A 21,429-nucleotide genomic window follows, 5' to 3' on the forward strand; every position below is an offset into this window, starting at 1 on the left:
ATGCAACACGGTCCTAACCTTATTATATTTATTGTACAGGTGGGAAAATAATTTACAATGATGGAGGAACGAACTAGAAACCTTTTTTCAGTGGGGATGAAAATTATCTTTAAATACTTTAAATTTCAAACACTTCAAGATTTTTTTCATTTCATTTAATCATTTCATAGTTTTGTTTCAGTTATTTTAGTGTAATGTTGTTTTATTTCTTTGCATTTTAAATTTTATTTTTGCTCCCATCCTTCAGCTCACCGCATGCATCTTAGTCCCATGGAAAACTTTATTGTTTCTCGGCTGCTGACTCCCACACAGTCATCTTTAGCCAGAAGCAGAAGTACATTAATGCTTTCTGAGCAATACAATAATCCAGGTAAAACCCTGAATTACTCACTTTGAAACCGTTAAGGTATGGTTTTGGTTGCATTGAGTAGTTGCTGAAAGTAATGGAGTACTATGAACCTAATGAGGATTTACATGAAAGTACAGAATCAACGATGAGCTAAGTTGCTTATGATAGCAGTGTTTTTAAAAGCTTGAAAAAACACATCAACTTGTCTGTCTTGTTCTAAGCGTCTTTTTAAAAATAATATAGTATTAAAAAAATCAAAAACCACAACAAAAAAAATAAATTTACAAAATTACTAAAACCTGTCAGTGGAAAACTCAGTTTATTCATTTAGGAAACAGTGTTTTAGACTAGTGTCTGACACCTCAGAGGCTTTATTTGATATGTCAATGTCATCCTCTTTTATACCCAAGTAGTATGTAGAACAAAAATCCCAGTGCACTATTTGAGCCTTAATTATTTTTACTAGACTTCCAGTTCTTAACTAGAGTTCCACGCTGTTAAATTGCTTTTTGCTTTTAACCGTGTGACTGTGTGTGTATTTATATATATATATATAGATATATGTGTGTGTGTGTTTATACACATATAAAATAATACTTATTTAGAGCAAAAACCAGAAACACTGATGGGAAGGTGTCAGTTCCAGAAATAATTGATCTTTAAGAAACTAAAAATGAGGGCTGATAGTTACTGTACTTATCTGTAAATGGCAGTCTAATAAAACAGTTATTTTGCAAACATCTACAAAACTAATGTTTCGAGTCCCGCTAATACTTAGGTAAGTGCCTGACTTCCAGCGTAGTTTCTCCTTATGAAGCTGTACCTACTAATAGTGTTTGCTGAAACAAGGACAAAAGTCTAACAGGTTTTTTTTTTACTTTTATTGAAAACAAACTTACTAAAAACCAAATCCCACACCCAAATTTCTGTCTGAAAAAGGAAATGTGTTTTTCAGAGTAAAACTGGTTAGACAGTATAAAACTGATCATCTTTATGATCAGTATTTTCATATAGCATGGCTGAAATAGATTCAGGTCCTGCAACTGTGCTTTTAACACAAAGCTATATAAAAATTAATTACAAAGTAAGCTTACTTTCCTTTGTGCATTACTACTTTGTTGCAGTGCATAGGGACATCGGTTTTGAATGACACTGACATTCTTTCCCTTGTTTCTACATTAAAAGCAGCATCTGTTGGAAGCAGAAACGCTGTCATACAGTACTTGGCGCATGAGAAAATTCCCAGTTTACTTACTGCTCAGGGATTAACTGCTGAGACTGAACAAAAGCCAACTTGAAATTAGATTGGTATATTCTGTTTAAGATTTGGAGGTGAATTGCTGGGGCCACCTACAGATGTTGTTTTCTATGTTGTATTTGCTATTGGAGAAATCAATAGGGACTTTCTTTGTCTGTCCCCACTTGTTTTGTCTGTCATCTCCCAGCTTTATCTCTCTGTTCATGGCCAGATCTTTAAAGTAGCGTGCTGGCATGTCTGACAGTACAGTTTAGTCTGCAGATTGCTTTTTCCCCCTATGCTGAACCAGGAGTGCTGATTCTGGGAACAGCTCTCTGAACCAGCATCCTCTTGTCATTTCCTCGCAAGGCAATCGGGCTGTAGCACAGGTTGCAAACAGCATCAATATTCAGAGTCGCCGTTGACAGTTTTGCCAGTAATTGCCAGCTAAAGGGTTGAGGGAGATCTCCCATTTGTGGTGTACTTCTCTCTGTAGAAGTAGTTTCCTGAAGAGGGAAGAGGGTTATTCCTTGTCAAGAGCTCATGCCGTGCCTCATGTAATTGATTCTGGGTCAAAATTGCTCTGCTCCTGCACTTTCTGTAAGCTTAGAAGTGAGGAGTCTCAATTTAAGACTCTTTCTCTAGGGCAATGCAGTATTAGTGTTACTCTGAGTCAAGATATTCAGGCAAACAGTTGTTATTGGACCCATATAATAATTTATTTTTTACAGTAGAAGTAAAAATACTTAAGCAGCATTTAATTTACGAATTTTTTTTCTTAATATTCAGTGAACTTTTGCCAACTTGTTGGAAAGTCAGTCACGTAATACACAGGTCCAGTTAAACTTAAAAGCATACAAAAAGGCTTCATAAGAAATTTTATAGGACTGCCCTCAGAAAAAAAACATGTTGGAAATTCGAGTACCTCTACATTTTAGTGTAGTTACTACTTTTCCAAAGTCAATATCCTTCTTGACTGCAGTTGAATAAAGTTGGAAACACACTGTTACATGGTTACAATTAGTATCTTTCTTATTAATAAACCATATACTCTGCTGATTGTTCTGTATGTGTGTGAAAATTTCATCGTAGAAAGCAATATGAACAAAAGCAGGAGTAAAATATCCCATTTAAAAAAAATCCTGTTCGTATTGCAAATAAATTAAAAAATACCTAGAAAGATTTGGCCCATAAGCTGTAATCCTTGTGTTGCACTCAAACTTGTCTGCTGCAAATAACAGTAACTGACATACCTACAGCAGCATTTAGTTTTGGGTTTTTGTTGTTGGGGTTTTTTTTTAAATTAAATACTATTTTGAAAAGCAATTACGGTATTTAGAAGCCTTTGCTGTGTTTAGGCTTTTTTTAAAAAAAAAATTTCTATTCTGTCACCTTTCCTGTTTTACAGTATTTGTTCAAAAATCACCCAACTAGAATTGTTTGATTACTCTTTTTATCATATGCAAAGGAAGCTGGACTTTTCAGAAGAAAAAAGATCACAGTCATAGTCAGGTGATTCAAAAATTACATGAGTGAGAGAGCAATATTTTTAGAGATAACTTTAAAAATATTTAAATCCTATAAAATGTTGCTTTCAGTTGGGGCATTTTTGGTAAATGTGGGACCATGTTGAATGTGTTCTATAATGTGTTCTTTTGAAATACTTTTTAAAAAAAACCTTGAAAACTACCTTTGAACATTATAACATAAAAGTATGCTGTTTTTTCCTCTCCTTTACTTCCTCTGTCTGTGCTCCCTTTTGCTCTTGCTATTGTGCTATAACTCTTTAGTATTCCATATCTGTCCTCGTGTAGCACCAGCTAGTCCTCTTAAATCTCCCTACAAGCCTTCCCCCACCCGAAGCACTGACAGAAAGAAGGCAACTTCACCTTCCACTTCTGATGCCATGAAAGGGGTGGCTGCAGCTGAAGGTACTCAGGTGGGTTTGTGATGGTTTTGATTTTGCTTCTGGGTAAACTGACGCAACTTCTGGTTGTTATCTTTCCCTTTACATTCATGAAAATAAAGTGCTACCCCTGTTGTAAGAAACAGCAGTAAGAAAGTAAGCCTTGCATGCATCTCTTGCTTTTGTGCTCCTGTTTAGCAGTATTTTCATATCTTCTTCCTCCTGGGAATCAGTGTTGAGAGCTGGTATTTGGAACAGCAACATTACAGCAACATTATTTTCAGGGAACTGAGATTTCTGCTGCTGGTGTGTGTTTCTGGACTTGCCTGTAACTTCTGGGAATGGGGATGACAAATAGGATCTCTCCACTGAGTATGACTATCCAGTCTTACTGGTTGATTAGCAAGCTTCACGTATTTCGGAAACTTGCCAAGTGTATTGACGATGCCTCTGTTTTATACCAGTTGCTTAACTCTTTCTGTGGACCCTTAATACTGTTTGCTTAAAAGATGCATTGATCCACTGTAGTTTCCAGAAAAGCAAAGGCAAGTCATTCCCCTTCACTGAGTCCAAACAATATAAGGCATGTTTTAAAAATTTATACAAGGGCTATGAAATTCACATAAGGTCCTTTGTCTTGTAATAGTTAATAGTAGGAGGATTCATGCCATCTAAATTAGAAGCTCTCATCTAAATGAGAGGGTGAAAGCTGGAAGCTGAAGATTTGTCTTTCTTAAATGTGATTCACAGTGTTACATCCAGCAGCATTGCTGCGAAATGCCTGCTTGTGCTACTGACCATGTCTTAAGAATTGTTGCAGGATCATATAGATGATTTTGAAAACTCCACCCAGTGTCACCACCCCTCCCAAGAACTCTTGGAGAGGCTCTGGTGTGGTATTACTTATCTGCAACTTGTATACTATGTCCATGCAAGACATGGTTGGATTTTTTATGCCTGTGTAAAATAAAAAACTAAGCACCTCATTTGTCAACTAGTGTTTAAAAACATTTTATCTTAGAAGTCTGTTACACAAATCTGTTTATGTGCAATCTTGTTAATAAAACTATCAAATATTTTTTGATGTATTGGTCCTAATTATCTATACTAAAATGAACTGTGTTTCTAGACTGAGAAGATAAAGAAAGAGAAGCGACCCGCAACACCTGGTTCATCATCTGGTATGGGATCTCCTCTAAGAAGGTCTGATTCTCCTGCTGCCATGTCCAGAAGATCTGCATCACCTGCAACACCTAAGTATGCCTTCCTTATTAGTGGTCCAATATGCTCTGGGCTTCTTATTACCTATAAAGGAAACATAAATTCTTGAGGAACTTCCTTTGAAGTGTTGTGTAAAATATAGTTAATTTTAGTTATACATATACACACATATACAGATGGAGGGAGAGAGCAAGACATAGATCAACAGATATATGTGTAAAATTGTATTAGTGATCACTAGAGACACTTCTCTGCCTTTCTCAGTCTTTTGAAATTATCATGGGGCATTTTATAATTAATGTGAAATTTTATTTAACATTTATTTTTAACATGCTTTTATTTTATTTGGTTTTGAAGAAACTCCGCCTAATATGAAGAAATGCTCAGAGCATGAAAACTAACTAGAAATTCCAGCATTTAAAATATGCATTTGCTGTTGCTGGCATGACCATCTGGTTCCGTGAATGTACTTAACTATGTGTCATCTAAACCATTGGGTTTCATCTTTGCTTATTTGCAGATCTCTGTGGGTTTATTGCTTTTTGTTGGTGGCTTTTTCTTCATGCAGAGTTGTGGACCTAGAGCATATCTGGGCTTACTAGGAATTGAGTTGCTTTTCTTAGTTGTCTTTTGCAGACACTCAAAACTGTAAGTCTGTGCACCACAGCTTGCAACTCACAAGTCTAAGCAAATGCATCTTCAGCTTTCTTAGAGCAGGATATTAAGGCTCAAATGCAGAAGTATGCTAGAGTAGTCATGGTCTACAGTAGTTGTCTGATTTTTTTCGTCGTTGTTTTGTTTTGTGGGGTTTTTTTTTCCCCTAGACTCTGTTTGTGGGTCCTGTTTTTGTCTGATTTTATTGATCTTTTTTTTTTTTTTCCGAAGTCTGAACCTGGCCACATTCTGAACCAGTCTGGGTGATCCCCTTTCTGACAAATTTCTTGTGCTTCAAAAACTAGCTGATGTTCCTTTTCTGTTTCAGCTCTGAGTACACAACCCATTAATGGAGGATGATTTTGTGTGTGGATCTAGTGTTAGGCAAAATACAGGAAACCATCTGACTCTGAGCGTTCTTTCCGTTTTAGACATCCCTTGCATGCAACTGGGAAATTGCAATTCTTGGTTTATATTGCAGGGCTACAAATTCTCAGACTTTCAATATAATGTCGTCAGATTCTGAACTACGTAAATTTTGTGAAGAACGGAACGATACAAAGTGTTAATGACAGTCAGCTTTTTCATTACAGTTTTTAGCAGTCCGGTGGCACTCCAAAATGTACAGAGAAAAGTTTGAGCTATACTAATGTATATTATTCTGTAAGTACTGATATTCCCTGTTCAGAATGCATCCTTCAGTTCACTCAGTCAGTATGAAAGACATAACAAGAGACGTATTTAGTTAAGCAAAATGATTAGTGGGAAATGGATTTCTGAGACGGGCAGACATTGAAAAGGTTGGTACAGCATCATAGACACATCTGTGGAAAAAAATAAAAAGATTTTGTGAAACAGATGTTTAGTTCTTCATGAAAAAAGTATGCCCAGTCTTAATTTGTAGCACTTTTTTCCATAAAAGGTTAGGCAAAGATGGAGACTTTTTTTCCCCCAGAGGTGCAAATTATGAGAACCTTTTTGTAGTAAAATATTTTCATGCCTACAAGGAATAAAACCTGCGGCTTTTAGAGGAAGAAGCAGATGTTGCATGGAGGAATTAAGAAGCCTATTGGTGGGTTTTTCTGTCATTATGAGCCACAGTAGTTATCTTTTTTCTTTTTTTCCTCCCCATCTTCCTCAAGAGAATCTGATTCTGACCACTGCTGGAAATGTATTACTGAGTATTTAATCTCAGCGTGGCCCAATTAGAACACCCTCCTTGACCTTACGAGAGTTACAGTAAATACAGTTTAAATCCATCTTTATTACTGATTGCATAAAGACAGTTCTGCTTCAGCACTCTTGAAACTTCCCTGCAGAAATTTAAAATAAAATAAAAAAGATGTCCTGATCACCATATTATACTATTATAGAAAGATATGCATATCTTCATATAATTCAAATGACAGATAGCAATCTAGCTGATCAGTGGATTTAAGTACAGGCAGTCAGGCTTTTGGAAACTTCCTTTGGATTGTATAATCTTACCTTTTATTTAAAATTAACTGTGGAACATAAGTATAATTTTAGTGTGACTAAATATGTAGACAAATACTCATTCTCCTCTCAAACCTGACAATCCTTTACAAGTTTAATCTTTCTCCTTCCAGCATACCATATGGCCAAAAAAATACCCTGGAATAAATAAGAATATGTCTTGTACAGCATTAGTAGTTAGTGATCCCGCATAGCACCTTAATTTCGAAAGCTGTTGAGGAAAGAATCAAGTATGGCCAGTGATTTGGATGATCATTAGCTGTATCCATTTTTTCTTTTTAAAAGTATGTGACTTGACATTCAGGTTTTCTTGGTATTGTTCTAGTTAGTAGTTCTTCACAGTCATCATCATCTCGGTTTGTGAGTGGTATTTGCTTGTCTTCTGTATATGTTATTTCATTATTTATTAATTAAAAAGCTCTTTTTACCATAGTAAAGTAAATGAAACAGGCTCAAACAAGACAATCTAATTTCAACCTAAAAAGAGAGAGTGATTGATGACAGAATAGATTCTCGGTGATTACATAAATAAAATACAAATGTTTGAACATGCAAATTTTACTGAGAAAGCAAAAAAAGATCAGCCCAAAAACATAATGTCCAAGACAAAATGAATAAACAAATATGGACCTAAAAAGGAGAAAAGGGAGGGGGGAAAATATGTTGAGCAATAATTAAAAGCAGGAAAGGAATTCAAAGCTTGAAGATATTTGAAAAACTAAATATATCAAGAAACATCACACAAGAAAGCAACTCAAAACTATTGAATCCAGTATGGATTGCTTTGAATCCAGCGTGGATCAGTTGACAAAGATGGAAATTTAATGGATTAGAGAGCTGGGATAATTGAGAAATTATCTTTTATTTTTGCAAGTTCTATTGGGTACTGATTGTGTAAAGTGCTCCTGTTCTTCAGTTCTTTCACAAGATCAATACTACTAAGGTTTTTTGGTCATTTTTTTTATGCTTTGTCTTCAAACATCTATACATTAATCAATTTATTCTTGCATTATCCTTCAGAGAACAGATAAGTGTCCTATCTTATAGATCGGCAAAGCAGTGAAGCCCGTGTCCTTCACGGGTCTTTGGGTCCATAGTCCCTTTGAAATCAATGGGACCTGACTGATTCAAGGAAGTAGGATTTAGTTGTAAATGTCTGCAGATAAGCCATAGTATAAGGCAGTGAATAAAAATGGAAAGCTCTGACAAGCCTCTATGTTACTTTTTTTTTTACCAAAGTATTACTTCATATGAGGAGAAAGAGGCAAGGGGGGAGGAAAGAGACTGCAGCACTGCTGGTGGGTGATTCTTCATTTCCAGTTCCCAGTCTGTGTCACTGTCTTTTGCTCACAGTTTTACTAACTGAACCCGTAACTTAGTGATTCTTTTGGACGACATCCCACTGCAGCTATTGGGACACACTTTGATGTCAGAAATCTACATGCTCAATCAAATTACAGAATACTGATGAACCTAGAGTAGTACAAAAAAGTCCAAACTTCTAAAAGTTTTTAAAACCACCTATTAGAAAGGTGTCTGCATGGGGTGAATTCCTCACAGAGGTAGTTCCTCTGTCTGCAGTGACCTAGTTTTAGATTTGATTTCGTATGTGCCACACTTACTACTCTTGATCTTTATTTTGCCTTGGAAAAGATAAAAACAGTGGGTATAATGTTGGATCAAGACTATTTTGAGGGTTTTTTCAGCAGCTAGCTAGACAATAGGCCGATTCAAGATTTTGAAAACATCTGTAATCATGCAGCTATCAGAATAAATATTCTATAGACCGATGCTGAGTTTGTGCTCTTTTAAGAAATGTAGAAGAGAAATTAATGTGTCTCTGGCTAGAAAAGATCAAAACTGAGTGAAAGAAAACTGCTTTTGAGAAAATCTCACAGATAGCAAAGCAAAAATGTCAGAACCCAGGAACAGCTTGTGATCAGAGCAATGTCAGAAAGCAGGCTTGAGAACATACAGATCTGTGTTGTGGCCACAGCAGAGCTTTTGTTGAATTAATAGGGAGAGAGAGGAATAAAATAATGCAGGTCTGGCATTGCTGCAGATTTCTGATTTAGTCAGGCCTTCTGAACTGTTGTAACTGATGACCTGTCACATACCTGGCTTTTCAAGAAAGCATGCTGTTCTCTCCCTTGCTTTATGGACAAAATTGGATGTGACCTCTGACTCATGTTCTACATGTACTTTATTTTCTGTGCTCAGCAAAAGTATGCTCAGAACCCCTCTTGTGCTCTTTGTGAGACATTCTTCTGCAATATGGACTATCCCTGCGATTCCCCTTTTAATTAAATAAAAACCATTGTAGTATAAGGACCAGTGGATCCTCAGACCTGATGGAGGTTCTTGCAGAGCATGTAGAGGTCATGATGAGAGTGGCTTATTTTATAAGCTGCTGCCCCCATGTCAACACAGGGCGGTTAGGTGAGAAAACTAAGACCTCCTGGAGAGAGGAAGATGCTTCTTGTACGTGTGTATTTCCCTGTAAAATCTAGTGACTGAGATGAGCCAGCTTTCACACCACTAACTTGCTACCAGTTCTTGGATTCTGGGGAGTTGTCATCTTAATTCTCTGATCCTCATCAGGCACACTTCTGTGTTCACACATTCTTACCAGGGTTTCATTACATCCCTTTCTGTTTCTCCCAAGGCAGAAATCAAACATTTTAAAAACCTAAGCAGACCCCTATGTGAGTGTTTATACACTTGCCCTTAATAATCCCATTTTTCTGTCTTCAGTCTCGTTTAGCCCTTTCTGGTAAAAAGTAGCAAAATTTAAATACTATTAGAAGGAGTGTGTTTTTTTCCAGTAACAGTTCTGCCTGTGTCTAGGAATATTAAAGATGCTAAGTTGATAATATGTTTTAAATACAAGGAGAAAAACAGTGTTAATTTAATACTTCATACTGGCATCCAATAAATGATTTAAAATTTCTGAAAAAATATTCTTATTCCTGATGGACTTTCTCAGCTTTTCACTCCTCACACTGCACTGTTGTCATCCTTGCCATAATCAGTCTTTTATATGCTTCTCCCTTTTAGTTGCTTTAAAAGAAGCAAAACCATGCTTATTTCTTGTTCTTCTGGCCAAAGAGCTGTAAGAAAAAAATTCTGTAGGTCTAAAAGTTCAAAGATGCTTACTTAAATAATGGATTCAGCACGTGTTTCCAGTCCAACAGGTAGGTTGTACAGCCAGTCTCCTTTAATTCCTACCCAGTGCAAGATATATAGCTCTCAAGACTAGACTCTTTCTTACCAGCCTCTTTAATTTGATTGTCATGTCTTTATTAGAGAACAATTACTTCTGTGCTAATACTGAAAATGAGTCAGCCTTAGTTATGTGGCTGTTTTGTTCCTCCTGTCACAACAAGTTGGATAAAAAACACTGCAAGGAATGTGTGGTAAAGTTGGAAACGTAAACCAAAGACAGCAAGAAGGGACTATTCTTTGAAAAAGAATCTGATGAGCAGGAGGCATTGTCCATGCTGCAGAGAAGCATAAGAACGGTTGTTTGCTTTTTATTTACATATTGTATTTTTATGAAATGCAGTTGGAAATGGCTGTAATGGTGAGGCACATGTGAGATGTACGTATGTAGGTGGGGTCTTGAAATCTCTGCCTTCGTCTTTAGGAGGGCCTGGGAATCTATCTATATCCCAGAGAGAAAACTGAAGACTGCTAAAACCAGATTTGGTCAACACCAACCAATCTCATTGCCTTCTCCCATTGCTGTTTTTATAAGAGCTGGAAACAGACTTGCCTGTCCACATCTTCCAAAGCCTATTTCTGTTAGGAAGCAGAATAGGAGGCTGCTCCTATTGCAGAGCAGGAGCAGGCTGCCCTGCAAGGCAGGGCAAGCCAGGAGCCATGGGTGGCAGCAGGGCAGACAAGGAAAGGTACCTCACCTGTAGGACCCCATCCTGCAGCAGACAAAAGAAGTGACTAGGGCAGGTCTGGTGATTGTGACTAGGGTCAACCAAGAGTTCAATGATAGCCAGCAAAGGCCTTGAAGCAGGTCCGAGGACAAGCCAGAACGTCAGGTCAGGATCAGCAGGTTAGGGAGGCCAGGAACAGGCGTACCTACAGCTTAGCTCTGACAAGGACCAAGGGCAGGGACCTCAGCTGACAGGGAACTCCTGGGCCTGCAGGCAGAGAGTACCTGAGCTGAACTTCAAATGTAATAGGGTGCTACTGTTCCACCAGCCCAGGGGCTTTTGGAGTCTGTGATGGCTCTTCAGTGGGAACAAGAGAGTACAGGTGGTGCAATACTCTGCAGTCTTTTCCTTCCCACTGACTGGGCAGCTCTGAATGAGCTCCCAGTATTCTGGTGTCTCAACCTCTTTCAAATGCAGCATAATATGGTGGGAAAAAAACCCTTTCTTCTCCCGAGTTCTTGAATTGGAGAGGAGTTGAAAGACTCTTAATTTTTATTGTCTGCTCTGTAATGCAAATGCTGTTCAGGTTATAATAGTCTCTGGCCACACAATACTATAGCTAGATCTATACAAATCTTTCCACTCCAGTCCATTAATTTTCAGCCACTGTTCATGTTTTTCATGCTTGTGATCTGCCAGAATGAGTTTATAGTCCAGAAAACATGTTATAGTATATGAAACTCTACATTGTGGAGATGAAAAAAGTGAGAAGGTATAATATGTTTATATCATAACTGCATATCCATGAGGAAGGCTAAAACTACATGTGTAATATTGACTTTACTGCAGGATTGTTTCTTCTAATAGGACTCACATAAGTCATTTTAAGATTATAATCTCTTTAATTCCATACCACATAGTCACATAGCCCAGCCTTTCTTGATGAGTATTTAGTGCTAGTTACTGGTGTTACATAAATAATGAATGGTGTTTGTGTGTAGTTTTGTGTTTCCTCGTAATCTGTTCTCTTGAACGTGCACATATTTTCAGTGCGTATCGAGTATCTTTTCCCTGCTGCTTTCCCAGAACTGACTTCAAGGTTATTGTTTCACCTAAAGTATGCAACAGCCAAATGACCTGTCAGCTGCCTTGCTGCTGTGTGTTGCCATCACAAGTGCAGCTGTGTAAAAGTTTGCAGGGGCTGAGTTTTGGGCCTTGAGTCTGTTGTGTGGGTGCTGATTAAAGTGCTAACTGAAACAGTGGAGCTGGCTGTACAAATGTTTTGATCGTTTCTGTCTCTTTTTGTGGTGCTGAGCTTTACCTTGGTACATAGTAGTATTGGTGCTAGTTTAGAAAATCAAGAACTACTAGAAAAAGATCATGTTTGAGAAGGCAGTATTCAGAAGAAAGGACCACACTGCAACTCATTATAGTTGCTGCAGACAGAAAACAGCCATAGCTTTCCTTTAAATTTTGAGAAGGACTATTGAATACAGTAATGTTGAGGAAATTGTTATGAAATGGCTGCTACAAAAATAATTAGTTTTAGGTAGTCCATGAACTCTTATGTCTTTCCTACAACTTGAAAAGTATTATTGATCTTTTTAAATGAGAATTTTCTGTAATTGTTTGCACTTTCATGCCAGTTCCCCACATTTCAGGTTCCGATTGCTTGTGTCCAGGTGGTTTCTCTGCAGTACTGTGCAAAACAACTAATACTTGTGTGTAGCCAGAGACAAGAAAGAGGCGCGATATGTGTGAATATGGAGTTTGATTCCAGGCTGGTAAGGTATGGTCTGTTTTGATTTTCGTTTTGTTTTGTTTTCTCTCATCAGGACAGTTGCAAAGAACTACCCTCAGTCTCCTAAAAATGCCAAACAATATCCAGCTTCTCCTGTGAAGCATCGTGCGGCTTCTAATCTTACCCAGGAGACTCCTAAAAAGAAGGCAGAAAAGGAGAAGGAAAATGTCAGTTATCAAAAATCCCCGGGTGCGCGCGCTGATGAGGCAGGCCAGGCGGCTTCTGAGAAGCACCTGCCTTCTGCAGGGAAGGCTGAAAATAACGAAGGTGAGTCTTACTACGAGAATCAATTGCAAGGTATTGTGGTTTCCTGAGGCTTTTAAACAGTGATGAACTGTTCTTTTCATGAAGCTGCTCAGTCAGTCACGGGCTTATGAGAATGTGTAAAGGTACATACTGCAACCAGTAATTATATAGTTTTCACCAGGGTTACCCATGTACAAAAAGCCCTTACCTGTTCCATATTGTATCTGCTGAAAATGCTGAGGATTGTTTTTGAAAAGCAAAGGTGTTGTACCAGCATGCACCAGGGCCGTTTTAGTCTCTGTGAGATTATGGAAGCGCTGGGCACTCTCTCTGTTCCCTGCCTAACTTTCCACCCTTGATTGTCTTCGCCTAGGGAAGAACACAGCAGGAACAACTGATGCAGAAGAAGCTTCAAAAATTCTAGCTGAGAAAAGACGACAGGCCCGCCTGCAAAAAGAACAAGAAGAAAGGGAGAGACAGGAAAGGGAAGAACAGGAGAGGTATCTGTATTGATTTGTGAAAATTATTACCTAACAATTTAACCTGTATCACTGAAGATGCTTGAAACTGGTAGTTCTAGAATCAAGGTGGGAGCTTACACGTAAGTGTTAATTTGTTTGAGTTCAGACCCATAATTCATTAGTGTCTTTTGCAGTCTTTATGACTAGTAAAGTTAGAAAATAATAATTTGACCTCTTTAAGAAGCCTAATAAATTATTACTCATCAGAATACTTCAGGTATGTCCATACACTGCAGTATGGACATACTTGAAGTATTTTACATTGTAAAAATATTTGAGGCAGTTTTAAATGGGCTAGTTTATGTAAAAGAAACAGTCTTGCAGTAGTAGTATATGCCTTAAATGGCAAGGCTTGTATCGTTTGACAGATTAACCTGAAGTTCATCTCCCTGCCCAACTCTTTTGTAGGCAGTTGGGGATTTTAAGTGTGAGCATAATGAAGGTTACTGTGTCTAAGCAGTGAAATTCTGGCTGTGTTCCAGGAGCAAGCTTTTAGGGTTGTTCTCCATGTTGTATGCTGGTCACAAGTGTCAGCAAATCATGCCCTTCCTTCAAGCCTCTAGTATTAAATCACTAACTCTGCGTGTCTAAATGCAGCTTTGCCTGTTCTTATTGAAAATATGGGGGTGGGGGGGGAGGTCACCAATGCCTTCCAGTTTGGCCCAATGGAAATATTTTCTGAACACCTGATATTCAAGGATAAGAATGATCAGTTGTCAAAGCTGCTTTTGAATGTGGTGACTGACAAAGGAGCATGATGTCCCTGAGTGGGCCAAAAAACAACTCAGGTGGAATTTAGATCCACTCTTTCTAGCGTACTACTGTGTTTTGTGGACTTTGCTGCTACTCATCCAATCTGTTTACTTTCAGCTGAAATTAAGGAAAAAAAGTACTTGCTTGTTTATAGATACCAGCATCCGGGGTGTGAAATACGGAGGAAGAGAGAGATGTTTTTATTGTTGAAACCTTTATTATTGAAGCTCTAAGTGACAGTAGAATGGAAATGTTTTCTTTTTCTTTGATCACACCTGTTTTTTCAAGGAAAACTATAATTTCTAGGAAATATTTTAGGCAGTGAAAATAAGATTGGAATAGAAGTTTGATAGCAACCTGAATTCTGAGCACGTGCTCAACCTGTTTCTGTATTTTGGCATTTTTTGGGAAAATGTGTGCTGGTGCATATATTATCAGTTATGGCTCACTGTATGCCATACATACAATAGGATCAATGCTGAACAAGATGAAACCTTTTAAACATAGTATGCTTTTTACAGACTTGAAAGAGAAGAACAGAAAAGAAAAGCAGAAGAAGAAAGACTTCGTCTAGAGGAAGAGGCTCGTAAGAAGGAGGAGGAAAGAAAACGTGAAGAAGAAGCAGCTAGAAAAAAGGCAGAAGAGGAAGCCAGGAGGAGAGCAGAGGAAGAACAAATGCTAAAAGAAAAGCAAGAAAAAGAGCTCCAAGCCAAACTTGAGAAACAGGTACCATCTCAAACACAAATGTGAAACTTTATATACATATATATGTATACTTATCTTTATATATACATATAAATAAATACCTTATAGTATCTGCTTGAAATAAATAATGGTCCTATCGTATTTTACACATTTTTATTAGAGGGAAGAAGCGGAAATCAAAGCCCGTGAAGCAGCTGAACAACTTCGTCTTGAAAGGGAACAAATCATGCAGCAAATTGAGCAAGAAAGACTGGAGCGGAAGAAGGTAGATATTTGCATCTCATTTAAGATAATTATTTCATTTCTAGTTTAAATACATAACCCAGGAAGCAGCCAATAGTATCTAGAAATAATAATCTGGAGGGATTAAGGATTGATATTTCTGCCTAATTTAGTATTTGTTAGTTGCGTGTTAGGGGAACGTGGACATCCACATTGTAACAAAGTGGAATTGCCTAAGGCAAATGAGTTTCTCCTGGGCACTGAACAAACACAGAATTTGCCTCTACCCACAAAGTTAAATGCCTGAGACAAACAGGGAATGGCATGCCAAGGCAAACATCGATTGCTGCCCAGCCCAGGACATCACAGACTATTGAGGAACATGAGTGACTTTGTTTTAAAACTTACTCAACAAAAGCTCTGTGTCATTAATTGAGAAAGTTAATGTGATTAATAAACAGGTTTTCTCCCACCTGGCTTGTCTCTGGTTGTGTTGAGCAGAGGCAGCAGGGCTGTCTGGCCACGACCACACTATGGAAATGGCTGGAGCTGCATAACTTAGCTTTAGCTACAGTTCTGTGGCAGGAAAGAGAGAACGAGCTGCAGAAGCTTGCTCTGGTTATTAGAGGTCATCTTTCCATATATGTTATTCCAATATGTTATTTTTAACTGTTTACCACTGAGCTGGAAGCATGTTGCAGTTGGAGATTAGAATACCAAACCAAAGTGTCTTTAAATCTGAAACAGTTTCCTTTCACAGTAGTGCAAAGAGGCAAAGTTTGTTGGGAGGGATTTTCTTAATGAACAAAGAAGGGGAGGGGGGAAGTAGTTTAGGGTAATGCCTTACACACTTCCATCAAGAATAACTTAAGCTATTTCATTTTCCTCTTCCATGCCAAAAAGCCTAACTGTTTTTAAAGCACCTATTTAGAAATAGTTGGAAAAACAACTAGATGAAAATCATGGTTGTTGGTTTTAAATAAATGTCTTTTTCTAGAGCTGAGCACAACCTATAACTGCAAACAACTGATATTAAAATGTTTGTCTCTAAATTGTGTCTACTGAGAAAGTCATGTTCTGTGAGATCTGATACATGAAAGCCAGCTCCCAGCTGTTTTGTCTTTTGTTTTCTTTGTTTTTCTTATTTATTCTCCCTTTTTCAGGACAGGCAGGGAATGAGGTCATGACATAAAGTTCTTATTTTTGTCTTTTTTTCTCCTTTATCAGTCTCTCGTGTTAAATACTCTGTCTGCCTTCTCATCCTCTGATTTATTTTGATTTCTAGAGAATAGATGAAATCATGAAGAGAACAAGGAGGAGTGAAACACCAGAAATAAAGGTATGAAACAGTGAGCGGCTACAGTGTATTTTGCTTTATTTTATTACCCATATGTGAAAATTAAACTCTAGAGTAGTTCCATGTTAGTAGGTGTATTTATGTACCATCTGCACTCAAATTTTAGTTGCATTTCAGACTGAGAATGACTGTTGCTGTGTCACAGTTGTTGTGCTACTGCTACAGAGACACAGCTTTATGCAGCTGTTGCAGACTTGCCTCCCTTACTATCTGGCAAGCTGGCAGGAGCCCATCCAGGTCCTGGATACTGGAGCTGTCAGGTTTGCTGCTGTGATGTATCTTCTCCTGCTTTGTACCAGTCAGTGAATTAGTTACTGACCTCCCCGTGTTAAGCCTGCCAGGAATGTAGGACTGAGAACAAGGCAATTGTGTCCAGCTAGTAAGTGATGGAAAGTCAAGTTTTCACTTTTATTCTAAGTTTTCTACTGAGGAAACTTTCTTCAGTTACTTTCAGATAATGTTTGAAGTAAAATAAACAAATAAATAATATGCCTAATTAAAAAGGAAAAAAAAAAAGAAAAATCCTCTTGCTGTCAGTGACCTCTGACTACCCCATGACCCTGGGCAATTTCACAAGTTTCAAATCCAGTCAGTTCCATGAAGGTTACAGTCCTTCATCTAATACAGTTGCCTCATTACTTGTTTACAGAAGGAAGAAACAAAACTGGAGGTACCATCAACTCTGAATGTGGAAAAGCAACCAAAGACCCTTGTTCTCAACCAGCCAGGTAAAAATTGCAATATTTTTCTGACCTGTTTTCACAGTTATTTCTTTTCAGAGTTTTGTAATCTCAGACAGAGCACTGTGTTCTTTGCTTTAATCTCAAAAAGAACAGCTACGTTTGTGTCAATGACAAACGTTACAAAATGGAGATTCAGCTTTGTTTTGCCACGTAAGCAGAAGCAGAAGAAAGTTTCTCCTCCATTTTAGTACCTGACCTACCATTTCTCTAAATGAGAAGTTCCAGTCTGCCAACAGCTTTGGCTGCTGCCATCTACCTGCAAATTCTGTAGGTAGAAAATTTTTGCACACAACCGAGCTTGCAAACTTTTTATAGCATTGCTATAAATCTTATGTTTAATTTGAGTTGACAAATGCATATGTATTTAAAGAATTAATTAATAAAATACACATATCTGGCATTTTTCTATATTTTGCTTACTTTCCCAGGCTAAGGCTTTTAGTACATGACATAAAAGATAAAACCTTCTTTTCCTGTTCCCTCAAGTTTAAAAGTTGTAGCATAAAGAGCAATTTTAGAGTGGAAAAGAGGATTGACAGTATAGTGTGATGAGTCATAGATGAAACTGTGTCCTACTGCATTGTCAATCTTCCTTTCTACTCGATTTGTAACTTAAAAGCACTTTTTTTTAAACTATTTAAATAAAGAAGTTGCTACTGTCATAATTTCTAACCTTCTTTTTATAGAGATCAATGGATTGGCAACCTGCCTGAAAAATAAAAGCTTAGAAAGTGCTGCCTCTGTAATTCCTTCCCAAGACGTAGTTGCTAATGGACTAAAGTCAGTTCCAGGACTTATTCAGGTGGAAGCTGTTGATGGGAAGTCTAACAGCATGGAAGACTCAACAGATGAGGTTCAGTCCATGGATGTGAGGTACAGACCGTATCTACCAATAGAAATTGTGGAGTTCATATTAGACACACACAGTTTTCTGTTTAATTTATTAGTACTTTACTGCTTTACTTCTCACCTACCCCACAATGGGGCAGTCAGGTGCCTACTGTGGTGTATTCCACTGCTGTCAAGACGCAAATTGATTGATTCAGACAAGAGTCAACAGAACCTCGTCTCTCACTCATGTATTTTGGGGGGAGGGAGGGCTCTGAAATCCTTCTGCAGCCCTTACTTATGGATTCCATACAAGTTTGTCCAAACCTTTCAGGTTGTTCTGTGAAAGTAGCTACTGTAGATATTGTCAGGTGTCACAATTTTTTTTTTAACTTATGTCAAGACTGCATAGCTTTGATGCATGAGCTTTTCTCCCTCCATACAAAAAGAATAAAGAATCTAATTAATTTAGAATTTTAAGTACTTAACTGGAACAAATGTATGGAAATCAGTAAATAACTTAGTTTATATTAAATACTGTTGGATTTTGATGTGAGACTTGCAGGAATGAAGGAAGTTGATAATTTAAGGCTGCTATGAGAAAGCTAGCTCTGAATTATAAAGATGGAATTTTTATATACGACCCTTCCTTAATCAGCAAACCAACCTGATCTCTCATACGTTTCAGTATTTCCAGTAAATCTGCATAAACACACGAGACGTGCCTTACTGGGACAGACCAGAATGTTATTCTAGCCCATTGTTTAGTCTTGGAGAGTATCAGTAAGAAAAACTAGTTAGGGAGAGTGCCTGAGCCTACCACTTTCTGCAGTCCAAGACCACCCAAGTGTTACATTAGGGATGTTAGAGGGCACAACTCTGCCTTGCCCTTTGAAATACCCACTGATGGACCTGTTGCCTGGGAGTTTATCCAACTCCTTTTTCAACCTACTGGTAATGTTTGCATCCAGGACCTCATCTGGCAGCAAGTTCCACAGTGCAGTCCCACTCCACTAGGTAAATTGCATTCTTTGATAGGTGGTAAACCCTGTCTCTTACTAGTGTCATTGGGCACCCCTGGGTTTTGTGTTGCAGGATTTGATGTGCAATAGTTTCGCCCTCAACTTATCCACTGCTCCTTCAGGGTTTTAGAAATCATTGTGAAATCTTTCCTCTGCTTTCTCTTCTCCAGACTGAAGTGCACTAGCCTTACTAGTCTTGGCAAAGCATCAGCTGGCAGCAGCACTTCTTGTATTAAATTCTAGGATTTTTAATATCTGAAGTATATCATAAGGTTGTAAAAAATAACTTTTTGTTTGAGTGCTTTAGGTAAGTGTTTGCAGGGTCAGGACAATAATTTGCAAGATGCAGTAAACATTTAAGTAAGGGAATGGTGCAGGGACTGAAACAATGGGCTGGCAGTAAACTACCAGAAATGTGTTTTTAGGAGATCAGTGTTCATGTCACACAGCTACCACAAACCTTAGTCTTTAAGGAATATGGCTTAGATATGACCTCTGTCATGAACAGGGTAACCTCTTTTTATTTGGATTGGGACATATTCTAGGTAAAGCCTTGCTGCAGCTGGCCTTAAGATAAGTAGTAGTTTTTGGACAGATTAATTTGATTGTTGGTTAATGAAAAGTTACACACCTCTTATTCTGTGTCTTCCTTTTGTTTATCTTCTGTATAGCCCAGTTTCAAAAGAGGAACTTATCTCTATCCCCGAATATTCACCCATGAATGAACTCATGCCTGGTGTTTCTTTGGACCAAAATGGGACAAGTAATGCCAAGGCTCTTGAAGATCTCTTGGATTTCACAGGCCAAGCTACATACTCCAAGATGTCCACTGATACCATTAGCCTAGATGACTGTAACAAAAACTTAATTGAGGGATTTAACAGTCCAGGACAAGAAAATACACTTAATTCTATCTGTTGACAACCCCGCTTCTCAGCAGAACAGATAAAGGTACAGTATTAAGATAAACATCTTAGGTATGATAAATAGCTGTGATTACTTATGAGCTTCCCAGAAAAACATAGCAGTTGTAAACAGCGTATGTGGAGAGAGGAAAAAAGCTGGTCTCCTAGATACCTAAATTCAGCGTAATCTTTCGTAGTTGCAGCTCTTTGTAAATTAGCATCAGATGCGAACTGAGCGTATCGTAGCAACCAAAAGTATCTGGGAAATGGAAACATTTCCTTTACCATTCAGAATTAATGAGGGGAGTTGCTTTTTTTATTCATCAAAATGATATATTTCCTACAAATCTTTGGAGCCTATTTGCATGAAGAAAACAGTTAAAAGGGGGGCCAGCCTAGGAAGTAGTAGTTATTGTTGCTGCTTACGCTCTGTTGCTGCTGCAAATACTCGCAGCATAGTGTACAGTCACTTATCCTGGAAAGCCTGCAAACAATATGAACAAGCATAGTAGGCTTTAGAGACAGTTTCCAAGTACAATGCCACGGTCTAATTTTTTGAAAGAGTTTATTCTAAATTACAAAACTGAGGTCACCTGTCATAGCTGACTTGATATTCTTCTCTCTTTCTTTTTTAGTTGACAGAGGTAGCAGTTTGTGGAGGATGTATATCCCTGTGATGCTACTGGCAGTAAAATATGAGCTTGACACTTGAAAAAGCTTCTGCAGTCCTTGAACACTGGATTTCAAATAATCAGAGCTGAATATAACTTTGTCTTCCCAGGGAATATGTTGAATAACTGGTTGCTTTTGGCAGAAGCCAGTGATCTAGAGCCTTGGTGGTTTCAGGGAAGACTGTGCATTAGAATTGAGCTTTAGCTGCTAATAAAGCACTTAATAATCTTTTAATTTAAAATTCATCTCAACACTTCACTGTGACTCTTACCTGTGCATTTTATTTTGAAGTGATTCTTCCTTAAGCTTTATCATACATCTATTTAGACGTTGTTTTCTTGTAAATAATGATGAGGTTTGCCCACAGTGCATTGAAATGAAATAATATTCTGTACTTTAGTTTTGTGCCTATCTTTTTTCTTTTTTTTTCTTGTCTTTCATAAGGAGTTACTGGCAACTTTTATGCAGGTGTATAATTCAAAACTGTAGCTGAAGAGGCTTGAAAAATATACAGCTGCTGGAATGAAAAGAGCCTTCTTACTGTGGAGTGTGGGAGTTGTTCCGTTATGGTTATGTTGACACTTTTAGTCACTAGTGGCACTTACTGGTTAATATTGATTAGTCCGGGAGTGACTATCAATTATGTGTTTAAAAAAATACTTGTGCAACACCTGTAAACAAAGTAGGCACAATGCCTCGTATAATCCCTTAATATATATATATATATATATATAGTATAGCTGTAGTAGATCCAAGTGAGTGGTCTGGCGGGTGAGGTAACATGATAATCTTTGAAGATGCAGACACTTGATTAATACCAGCAGGCTTTCTATCATGTGGAGAAGTATTTTGGCTTCCTATAGGCTCAACAAAACGAGATTGATTCAGTCAGCAGCAAAA

The 21,429-nt window shown here is 37.9% G+C and overlaps 1 protein-coding gene across 1 annotated transcript in view; it reads left to right on the plus strand.

Moving 5' to 3' along the window:
* The window catches only part of MAP7D2 (MAP7 domain containing 2), a 37,060-nt gene extending 16,021 nt beyond the window's left edge, over positions 1–21,039 (plus strand). Inside the window, exons 7-18 of the mRNA XM_029085308.1 lie at positions 248–370; positions 3,377–3,525; positions 4,622–4,749; positions 12,590–12,822; positions 13,175–13,301; positions 14,597–14,801; positions 14,941–15,045; positions 16,288–16,341; positions 17,009–17,087; positions 17,789–17,975; positions 19,624–19,903; positions 20,500–21,039. Of these exons, the coding sequence (XP_028941141.1) occupies positions 248–370; positions 3,377–3,525; positions 4,622–4,749; positions 12,590–12,822; positions 13,175–13,301; positions 14,597–14,801; positions 14,941–15,045; positions 16,288–16,341; positions 17,009–17,087; positions 17,789–17,975; positions 19,624–19,873 (1,640 nt within the window). The 3' untranslated portion in view covers positions 19,874–19,903; positions 20,500–21,039. The remainder of the gene's footprint in view (positions 1–247; positions 371–3,376; positions 3,526–4,621; positions 4,750–12,589; positions 12,823–13,174; positions 13,302–14,596; positions 14,802–14,940; positions 15,046–16,287; positions 16,342–17,008; positions 17,088–17,788; positions 17,976–19,623; positions 19,904–20,499) is intronic.
* The last annotated feature ends 390 nt before the right edge of the window (positions 21,040–21,429 follow it).

Source organism: Antrostomus carolinensis, unplaced genomic scaffold (assembly GCF_000700745.2).
Source record: "Antrostomus carolinensis isolate BGI_N321 unplaced genomic scaffold, ASM70074v2 scaffold14326, whole genome shotgun sequence".
Taxonomy (NCBI): domain Eukaryota; kingdom Metazoa; phylum Chordata; class Aves; order Caprimulgiformes; family Caprimulgidae; genus Antrostomus; species Antrostomus carolinensis.